The following is a 10956-nucleotide window of genomic DNA, read 5'->3' on the forward strand; positions in this document are numbered from 1 at the left end:
TTTTTTTTTTTTTTTTTTTTTTTTTGAGACAGGGTTTCTCTTTGTATCCTGGCTGTCCTGAAACTTGCTCTGTAGACAAGGTTGGCCTCCAACTCACAGAGATCCACCTGCCTCTGCCTTCTGAGTGCTGGGATTAAAGGTGTGTGCCAACCACTGCCCAGCCAAGGATTTTTTTCTTTAAAGATTGAATTTCTGTGAATGAGTGTTTTGTCTACATGTATTTCTGTGTACCGTGTTTGTGCCTGGTATCTGAGGAGGTCAGAAGAGGCCCTCAGATCACCTGGGACTGGAATTAGATTTGTGAGCTACCGTGTGGGTGCTGGGAATGGAACCTGGGTCTTCTGCAAGAGCAGTCAGTGCTCTTAAACCCAGGCTCGGGATTTTCAGTCCTAGAACAGCAAAACTGGGAGTGTGCCATAGACTTGTTGTTCCAACACTTGGAAGGCTGAGGCAGGAAGATAAGTACAAAGCCAGCTAGGTCTATATATTGAGACTCTCAGGATGTAATGATAGGACTGGAGAGATGGCCCAGTGGTTCAGAGCAATTGTTGCTTTTCGAGAATACCTGGGTTTGAATCCCAACCTAACTCCAGTTCTAGGGGATTCGATGCCCTCTTCTGGCCTCCATTTGCCCAAACATGCTGGTGGTATAGACATACAGGCAAAATACTCTTACACATGAAAGATATAATTATAAAAATGTGTTGAAATAAGAGCGGCGGGGCTGCGTCCCCAGCACCCTGCCGCCCACATGGCTAGTTTAGCTTATGTCCCGAAATAATTACACGGAAACTGTATTCTTTTTTTTTTTAAAATATTTATTTATTTACTTATTATGTATACAGTGTTCTGTCTGTGTGTATCCCTGCAGGACAGAAGAGGGCACCAGACCTCATTATAGATGGTTGTGAGCCACCATGTGGTTGCTGGGAATTGAACTCAGGACCTTTGGAAGAGCAGACAATGCTCTTAACCGCTGAGCCATCTCTCCAGCCCCCGGAAACTGTATTCTTTTAAACACTGCCTGGCCCCAATAGTTCCAGCCTCTTATTGGCTAGCTCTTACATATTGATCTAACCCATTTCTATTAATCTGTGTAGCCTACAGGCTGGCTTACCGGGAATGATCTTAACCTGCATCTGCCTGGAGCAGGAGAATCATGGCGGCGACTCACTCAGCTTCTTTCTCCCAGCATCCTGTTCTGTTTACTCCACCCACCTAAGGGTTGGCCTATCAAGGGGCCTAGGCAGTTTCTTTATTCCTTAACCAATAAAATCAACAGATTGATATATGACACTCCCACATCAAAAATGAACTTCTTATACAGAAGGGAGTGGAGATTGTCTCTCGAAGGAAGTTGCAGGCACTGAGACCACAGTAATAGAACACTGAAGGTGGCTGGAGGCAGAGGCAGTGTATATAGTGTATACAGCCCAGAGTATGGGGAGGGTGGGAGGGAGGGAGGCAGAGTATATAGAGTATATAGTGTATACAGCCCAGAGTATGGGGAGGGTGGGAGGGAGGGAGGCAAAGTATATAGAGTATATAGTGTATACAGCCCAGAGTATGGGGAGGGTGGGAGGGAGGGAGGCAGAGAAGGCGCCAGAAAAACCTGAGCGATTGCAGATGATGTTTGGGTGAGGTGGTGCTGGTGTGTCACAGTGCAGGGACATGCTCTGAAGGTCCCCACTTTAGAATGGGGCTCTGTTTAGAGGAGTTGAGTGAGTAGTGACATCTGGAGCTATGACCCTAGGGCCAGAAGACAGGCAGCACACACAACAGGGTGCATGGAACATCAGACAGCCCTGGCCAGAGGGAATCTCTGTCATAGCAGAGGTTTAGGGACAGCATGAACCTAGGGGTTAGAGAGCTGGGACACAGGAAGAGAGTGGTGTTGGGAGATCTGCCATCAGCTGCTGCTGAGGGAGGAGACAGGAGCCGGTGTAGCTTTTCAGTCATTCGTTGGTCAGGTCACAGCTCTATTGCGGGGTGCCCAGAGACAGGACAGGACAGGAGAGATGGGCCTTTGGGCTCCAGTGCGGGATATAAGCCCTGTAGTTCACGGGCCACCAGGAGGGCAGAAAGCGTAGAACCTCGCACTGGGTGCTGATGAGCAAGCTCCCAGTGAGGTGTGGGTGATGGCAGCTGGTTGACTGCAGCCTCATGTGCCTCGTCCTCTCTCCACAGGCAAGAGCAAAGAGGCTGAAATCAAGAGGATCAACAAGGAACTGGCCAACATCCGCTCCAAGTTCAAAGGCAGGCTGTGACCCAAAGCCCTGGGGGAGGGAACCAGTGTTCCGGAGTCTTCCTCACAGGGCTCCTTTTCCCTCCTCTGCCTCAGGAGACAAGGCCTTAGATGGCTACAGCAAGAAGAAGTATGTGTGCAAGCTGCTCTTCATCTTCCTGCTTGGCCATGACATTGACTTTGGACACATGGAGGCTGTGAACCTGCTAAGCTCCAACAAGTACACAGAAAAGCAGATAGTGAGTGCTGGGGGGACCAGGGTGCGTGGGTGCTGGGGCGGAGGGAGAGGACCAGGGTGCGTGGGTGCTGGGGCGGAGGGAGAGGACCAGGGTGGGTGGGTGCTGGGACGGAGGGAGGGGACCAGGCTGGGTGCTGGGGTCTGGATCCCTGGGTTTGAGGGAAGAAAGCCTGGGGCCTATACTGCTACATGTTAGAGTTAGTCTAGTGCCTTTTAGCCACAGGCTCTCAGCTCTCCCCTCTCTACCTCCTAGGGGTACCTGTTCATCTCAGTCCTGGTGAACTCGAACTCAGAGCTGATCCGGCTCATTAACAACGCCATCAAGAATGACCTGGCCAGCCGCAACCCCACCTTCATGTGCCTGGCCTTGCACTGTATCGCCAATGTGGGCAGCCGTGAGATGGGCGAGGCCTTTGCCGCTGACATTCCCCGAATCCTGGTGGCTGGGTGAGGCACTGGGGACCACAGCAAAAGGGCAGAAACAGAACCGAGAGCCAGCTTTGCTTGTGACACCTGCCTAAATTCTCCCACCTGGGCTGTCGACCACAGAGCTCTGTCTGTCTCACATTACCAGGCTGCCTGGGTGTAAGGACCCATCCCCACCTGGTGGATGTGTGTCTGAGACACAGCATTAGTGTCTCCCATGAAGTGGTGGTTTACTCCCTCACCTCATTCACGAGACAGCATCTGCCCTGTGCCTGCAGCACTGATGGGTGACAGTAGTGCCACGACCAGAGGTGGACAGTCTCAGTGTTCCGGCCAGACTAGCTGCGCCAGCTGTGGCCATGAGCCCTGGCTGCTGCAGAGAGCTTCTTGGCCTCCTTTCCTGAGCAGTCCACATCCGTGTGTGACCTGACTCCGACTTCCAAGGTAGCAGTGCAAGTAGACCTGTGTTCCCAAGTGCCAGAGCCCCTGAAGAAGATGCACGGTGGGCGGGGCTGAAGCTCTGCTGGGAGCATGCTTGCCTAGCCCACACCAGACCCTGGGACCCTTGGAAGTTGGGTATGGAGGCAAAAGGAGCAGAAGTTCAAAGTCATCTTCTGACACTTAGGGAGTTCAAAGCCAGCCTGGGCTATATGAGACTCTATTTCAAGACTAATTCATATTCTCTCTCTCTCTCTCTCTCTCTCTCTCTCTCTCTCTCTCTCTCTCTCTCTGTTTCTCTTTTGCTTGTTGGTTTTTGATTTTTTTGAGATCATTTCTCTATGTGACGGCCCTGACTGTCCTGGAACTCTCTTTGTAGACCAGGCTGGCCTCAAACTCAGAGCTCCAACTACCTCTGTCTCCCGAGTGCTGGGATTAAAGGTGTGCGCCACTACTTGCCCTGCAGCCAGTGCTCTAGCCCAAGACAATATTTTACTTGTTTGTTTTTTCCTAGTAAAAGAAAAAATACACGGGGTAGTGAGCATACTAGAGGGTGGGTGAAAAGTAGCTTCACCTGGGTCTTTCTTTTCTTTTTTTCTTTGTTTTTTAAGTAATTTATTTATGTTTATTTTATCACTATTGACTGGTGTGTTGCCTACATGTGTCGAGGGAGATTGTGTGTGTCAGGGGGTGTCGAGTCCCCTGGAACTGGAGTTACAGACAGCTGTGAGCTGCCTTGTGGGTGCTGGGAATTGAACCCAGGTCCTCTGAAGAGCAGTCAGTGTTATTATTTTAAATCATGTGTAGATGTGTCTGTGGCTGGGTGTGTGCATGTGAGTGCAGTGTTCCTGGAGGCCAGAGGCATGGGGTCCTCTGGAGGTGGAGTCTCGGGAGGGTGCGATCCACTGATGGAGGACCTGGGAACGGAGGAGCAGCGAGTGCTTCCATTACAAGGTAGGCTCCCCAGGAGCCATGCACTGCAACAGTCAGGAGCCAGTGATCATGGAGGATGTGGGTGCCTTCCACAAAAGGGCTGTGCTCACCAGGGAGTCTCTGGATGGGATGTAGTGAGCATGAGAGAGACTTTGGGGAGTCTGCCTCTGCTTCCCATGGAAGTGGGGGTGACTGGTATATGTCAGGCAGGTGAACAGCGGGAGCAATGTTGTCTTTGAGAAAGTCACTGTGGCTGCTGTATCTAGAGGTGAGAGCTCTGTTTCTGGCAATATAGACAAGTGCCCCTGATGTTCTTGACAAGTGTGGCTGATCTAGGTGGAGTGGACCCTGCAGGAGGCAGAAGGACTGGAAAAGCCTAAGGCCAGTCTAAGACTCTGTTTAAAAAAGGGGGGGGGGCTGGAGAGATGGCTCAGTGGTTAAGAGCATTGCCTGCTCTTCCAAAGGTCCTGAGTTCAATTCCCAGCAACCACATGGTGGCTCACAACCATCTGTAAAAAGGTCTGGCACCCTCTTCTGGCCTGCAGGCATACAGACAGAATATTGTATACATAATAAATAAATAAATATTTTAAAAAGGGGGGGCTGGATGGTGGTGGTGCACACCTTTAATCCCAGAAGGAGAGGCAGGCAGATCTCTGATTTCGAGGCCAGCCTGATCTACAGAGCGAGTTCCAGGACAGGCTCTATCTAAAGCTACAGATGCTGAGTGTGTGCACGTGAGTGCAGTGTTCCTGGAGGAACACATTTCCAGTACAGCCATATAAAGGTGCAGAGAAAGTTTCAAAAAACACAAACAAAAACCCGAAACAAGAAAAAGACTTTAGTTTGGATGAGGGAGCAAGAGCATATTGGTTAATGGCGTCTTGAACTGGTCAGTTAATGAGGCCTGCACAGGCCCACACAAGCCAGCCAGGAGCAGCCAACCCTGACAAGCCTGGGCTCAGACAGGGATCTGGGGGAGCTATGCAGCCTCTGGGAGCAGAGAAAAGCTTGTCTTAGTAGAAGCTGTGGGAAGCCACACATCAAAGTGTGGGTGACCTAGAAATAAACACCCCTGGGAACTGTGTGCAGAATTACCTGTCTTCATCCTTGGCATACAGCAGTCAAGGCTGGCTGCCAGCCTGGTTTTTTGTTTGTTTGTTTGTTTGTTTGAAACAGGACTTCATGTAGCCCAGCTTGGTCTTGAGCTGATCCTCCAGCTCCCACCTCCTTAAAGCTGAGATTGCCTACGGTATGACCGCTGCACCTGTGAAATGATGCAGGCCAGGCAAGACTAAGCACTGTCTCAGTGTCACTCCAAGACTTAGTACTGCTGTTCTGTGTGTAAGTGTTCTGCCTGTATGTGTGTATCCGTGTGTGTGCAGTGCCCAAGGAGAGAAGTAGCCTGAAGGTGAGTCCTGAGGGTCCCAGTGTGGTCTGTCCAGGCAGGGCTAGTATTTGGTCTGGCATACAATCGGAAAAGGATGAAAGTCCTGTCCGGATGCAGACCTGCTGTCCAGCATTGGAAAATTGAGGCAGGATGATTAAGAATTCAAGGCCATAGCTGGGCAGTGGTGGCGCACACCTTTAATTCTAGCACTCAGGAGGCAGAGCCAGGCAATCTCTGAGTTTGAGGCTAGCCTGGTCTACAAAGCAACCCTATCTTGGCAGAAGGGTGTCGGGGGCGATTCAAAGCCAGCTTGAGCAGCGTAGCCAGATCCTGTCTGACTCCTAATTGATTAGTTAATAATTTAACCACACTGGTCGGTGGTGGCGCACACCTTTAATCCTAGCACCAAGGAGGCAGAGGCAGGTGGATCTCTGTGAGTTGGAGGCCAGCCTTGTCTACAGAGTGTGTTCCAGGATAGCCAGGACTATACAAAGAAATCCTGTCTTTAAAAACCAAAAAAGGCCAGCCTGGTCTACAAACTCATTTCCAGTACAGCCAAGACTGTTACATAGAGAAACCCTGTCTCGAAAAATAAAAATAAATAAAAAATAAACATAAAAAATTTTAACCTCAAAAAAAGTTTGAGACAGGGAACCCAGGATGACCGCTTCTTTGCTTTTGGTTTGATTTGCTTTTTTTTTTGAAATGGTCCAGTGTAGTCCAGGCTGGCCTTGAGCTCACTGTGTAGCTGAGTATGACCTTAGACTAGTCTTCCCGCTGTTAGCCTCTAGAACACTGGGGTGATGGTGCGCTACTCTACAACACTGGGGTGATGGTACGCTGCTCTAGAACACTGGGGTGATGGTGCGCTGCTCTAGAACACTGGGGTGATGATGTGCTACTCTAGAACACTGGGGTGATGGTGCGCTGCTCTAGAACACTGGGGTGATGGTGCGCTACGCTGCCCAGCATAATTCCATGCCTGTTATTGGTTTACTTTTGTGCAGATCTCAGAATGTGGTCCTAGCTGGTGTCGAATTTGGGGGATCCTGCCGCTCCTCCTGAGGTTCCCCTACAATCGTGTACCACCATGCCTAGCTCAAATCCGCTGCTTGTACACGGAGCAGTGGTTTTTAATGTAATCTTGTGTGCAACCATCACCACTACCTAAATCCAGAGCAGTGTAGTCACTGCCAGAGAGAGCAATGTCTGAGCAGGTCTCCACACTGCACCCCATGCCCATTTGGAGATCACTAATCTATCCCATAGGTCTGTATGAAGAGGTCTGGTGGCTTTTTCTCGGCAAAGTGTTTTCGAATTTGTCCATCTGTAGTGGGTGTCAGACTTCTGCATGGAGCTGGGGAAACGGGTCAGTTGAGAAAGGGCTTGTGGTGCGAGCATGAACCTCACGTCCAGAATCCACAAGCCCACGTAAATAGCTGAGCATCACTTCCATAGCTCCAACCACGGCGTGCTGTGCCAGGACAGAAGGGCATGCCCAGCCTTATCAGTGAGCCTCAGGCTCAGTGAGAGACCTATCAGAGAAATAAGGTTGAGAGCTGGAGGAGGTTAGCCAGCGTTGACCTCTGGTCCTCACATGCATGCACCCTGGGTGTACATGCACATGCACGCACGCATACACACACTATACTATACACACATCACACACACATACATACACTATACTATACACACATCACACACACACACTATACTATACACACACATACACACGCACACACACACACACACTATACTATACACACACGCACACACACACACACGCACGCACACACACACACACACACACACACGCCGGACAGAGCATGTTCTATTGGTTGTCACAAACTCTACCTTTTGGCAGATGTACTTTTCTCATCTGAGTGCTGTCTGAAGTGCTCTTGTGTTGGTTCCTAGGAGTCAAACTGCTGGGTTGATTGTTGTTTTGAGACAGAATTTTGTTTGTTTCTTTGTTTGTTTTGGGGGACACAGTCTCATAGGCTGACCTGTTTAGCCCAAATTGTCCTTAAACTTCTAACTTCTTTTTTTTTTTTTTGTTTTTTGAGACAAGGTTTCTCTATAGCTTTGGAGCCTGTTCTGGAACTAGCTCTGTAGACCAGGTTGACCTTGAACTCACAGAGATCCACCTGCCTCTGCCTCCCTAGTGCTGGTATTCACCACCACCCGGCTATCCTTAAACTTCTAATCTTCCTGTTCAGCCTCACAAATGTTAGGATTACTTGAGTGAGCTACCAAACACATCTCCAGATTTGTTTTGTTCTGGATCTTATATGTGTCTCTGTGTACTTGAGTAGAGGTCCTCAGAAGTCTGAAGCAGGAGGAAGGTGGCTGGGAGCGAGCTGGGGTCCTGAGCAGTGTTTGCTAACCACTGAGCCACCGCCTTTCTTGCCTCCACCCTGTCTTGCAGGCATCGTGGCATATGCTGTTATTCCCAGCTCGCAGGCCACAGGGCAGACAGGTTTATGTGAATCTGAGGCTACTCTAATATACCTTCTGAGTTCTAGGCTAGCCAGAGCTACATGATGAGAGACTTGTCTCAAAAGAGGGAGCGAGGAGGTACTGTTTAATTACCAGACTGACCTTGAACTCACTATGTAGTTTATAGACTGGTCTTGAATTTATTGTCATCTTGCCTCAGCTTCCTTAGGGCTAGGATGGCAAGTGTGAGTCACCAGCCACAGCTTATCACTCCTTTAAATATATTTATTTATTCATTTTTTTTAAATCTTTGTTGTTGTGCATTTAGAACTTTGTTCTTTTTTTTTTTTTTTTTTTTTGGTTTTTCGAGACAGGGTTTCCCTGTAGCTTTGGTGCCTGCCTCTGCCTCCCAAGTGCTGGGATTAAAGGCGTGCACCACCACCACCTGGCCATTTATTCATTTTTATGTGTATGTGTGCTTGTGTGAATTTATGTGCACCAGATACGTGCAAGACACCACGGAAGCCATTTCCTGTCCTCTGACTCCCCCTCTCCCTCCCTGAAGTCGGCTGGGTTTGGACTTACATCTGTACGCATCTTTTCTACCTGGCTCATCTGTGTGTGGTGCAGTTTGCACCGAGCCTATGCCTTGGTCTGTCTTCTGTCTGGGCAGGAACTGGGCAGGGCAAGGGAATCCTTCAGTCACGTGTGGTGTGGATACATGGAAGCAGGCTGGGGATGAACTCCATGGCAGAGTGTTCACCTAGCGCCCACCACACTGTTCCCATCTGCAGGGTCATAGAAACGAGGTGGTGGTGCCCCTCATCAGTCAGGATGTAGAGAAGGGTCCTGAGCTGACCCAGCCAGGCCATGGAGTCACACACCTTTACTCCAGTATTTGGGAGGTAGAGGTAGGCAAATCTCTGTGCTGTCCCCACAGAGACAGCATGGACAGTGTGAAGCAAAGTGCAGCCCTGTGCCTGCTTCGACTCTACAAGGCGTCCCCTGACCTGGTGCCCATGGGCGAGTGGACAGCACGTGTAGTGCACTTGCTCAACGACCAGCACATGGTGAGGTGCCCGGCTGCCCTGCCCTCTTCCCTGGTGCTGGGAGTCCCATGACATTCCAACCCAGGTCCTGTGTCCCCAGCGCCTGTCACCTGCCCAGTTTTCTAGAAACCTTCCTACCTACCTGACATCTCCTTCGCTGCCAGGGACTGTCCCCATCTCTGAGCCCTAGCAAGGCCATTACTTGCCTCTATGAAAGACCTGACTCTTGCACCGCCTGAGATTCCCAATACCCTGACTGTGCTCCTTACTCCTGACTACCCTGATGCCAGGGCCTTTGCAGTGACTCCCAGTGAATCTGTTCTGTGAGATCTCTTTACTCTTCACCTGAAACACAGTCACCCTTGTACACTTCTTGCCCCTACCTGAGTGTCCTTGTGTTTGCCCATCCCCATCCTGGCCCTCGTGCCTGTGCTCTCTGCAGGGAGTGGTCACAGCCGCTGTCAGCCTTATCACCTGTCTCTGTAAGAAGAATCCAGATGACTTTAAGACCTGTATCTCCCTGGCTGTGTCTCGCCTGAGCCGGGTGAGTGTGCTCTGTGCTCTCACATTGCTGTGGGAGGGCCACCTCTGTCCCTCCTCCCTTCCCCAGAAGGCAATCGGCCTGCGCTTGTCTGCATTGGCTTCATCCAGACTGCAGCTGCAGTCAAGTGCCTTCACTTCTCAGCTTTTCCTCCATGCTGCGGGGGCTGACACCAGTGCTGTGTGCAGCTTGGCTGCTGTGGCTGAGGTGTTGAGAGCAGGAGCTGGGGCCACCAAGCATCCCAAAGCCGTCTGCTCCTTTCTCTTTGTCTTCCTGTTCTTTCTTTTCTTCTTGCCACCTCACTGTCCTCAAAGCAGCCTGGGCCTTTCTGTGTCTGAATCAGACCTGAAGGGGCCCGTCCTGCTGGAAAGGGAGAACATGACAGGGATGGTGTCTCAGTGACCGGCTGCCAGGAAGGCTGTGCAGCATGGAGGAAGCTCAGCATCGTGGGTTTCTAAGAGGGGTCCTAGCCCAATCTGGGAGCTGGGAGAGCTTCTCAGGTGGCAACCAGAGAAATCAAAATATTGTCTGGGAGGTCAGAAGTATCTCAGACCCTTGGGCAAAGGAACACCTGTGCCACCATTCGTTTTGTCCCCAGCCCCTCATTTCCCACACATGTGAATGTGCCAGGTGCCAGGCCCAAGAGGGACCAGAGATGAGGAGACATGGTCATGCTGCTGCACAGAGTGCTGTGGGGAAGACTTCCTAGTGGAGGTCTTTGTTTGATTGTTTTGTCCCATTGCCCCCAGACAGGGTTTCTCTCTGTAGCTTTGGCTGTCCTAAAACTCTGTAGACCAGGTTGGCCTCAAACTCACAGGGTGTGCCTCTGCCACCCAGGGGTGGGTGCTGGGATTAAAGGTGTGTGCCACCACTGCCCAGCTGCTTGGAGAAGGATTTTCAAGGTGGAATAGGAGGTCACCCTGAGGAGGGACAGTCATACAATCTTTTGATCTTTCACTGTGTCCCTTTCTGACCTGTGTTGGACCAGGGGCCTAGGAAGGATCAGACTCAGCTCCAGACTCTTCAGTAGTTTCCCACGGTGGTCACGATGCAGGAACCAGGGTAGTAAGGGCTGATGGAGGAGGTAGAGCCCAGGAATAAGTCAGGAGAGGCTCTGGCCTGCCCTTGGGACTGTTACACACTGCTACCACCATCCACGTCACTACCACTCACTGTCACTACCACTCACTGCCACCACCATCCACTGTCACCACCATCCACTGCCACCACCATCCACTGCCGCCACCATCCACTGTC

At 50.8% G+C, this 10956-nt stretch overlaps 1 protein-coding gene across 2 annotated transcripts in view; it reads left to right on the forward strand.

Moving 5' to 3' along the window:
• Ap2a1 (adaptor related protein complex 2 subunit alpha 1) overlaps positions 1-10956 on the forward strand; it is a 31869-nt gene that overhangs the window by 12438 nt on the left and 8475 nt on the right. For both annotated transcript variants that reach the window (XM_005366837.2, XM_005366836.2), the window contains exons 2-6: positions 2188-2256; positions 2342-2484; positions 2737-2930; positions 9050-9179; positions 9601-9702. In XM_005366837.2, the coding sequence (XP_005366894.1) occupies positions 2188-2256; positions 2342-2484; positions 2737-2930; positions 9050-9179; positions 9601-9702 (638 nt within the window). The remainder of the gene's footprint in view (positions 1-2187; positions 2257-2341; positions 2485-2736; positions 2931-9049; positions 9180-9600; positions 9703-10956) is intronic.

This window comes from Microtus ochrogaster, unplaced genomic scaffold, assembly GCF_000317375.1.
Source record: "Microtus ochrogaster isolate Prairie Vole_2 unplaced genomic scaffold, MicOch1.0 UNK14, whole genome shotgun sequence".
Taxonomy (NCBI): domain Eukaryota; kingdom Metazoa; phylum Chordata; class Mammalia; order Rodentia; family Cricetidae; genus Microtus; species Microtus ochrogaster.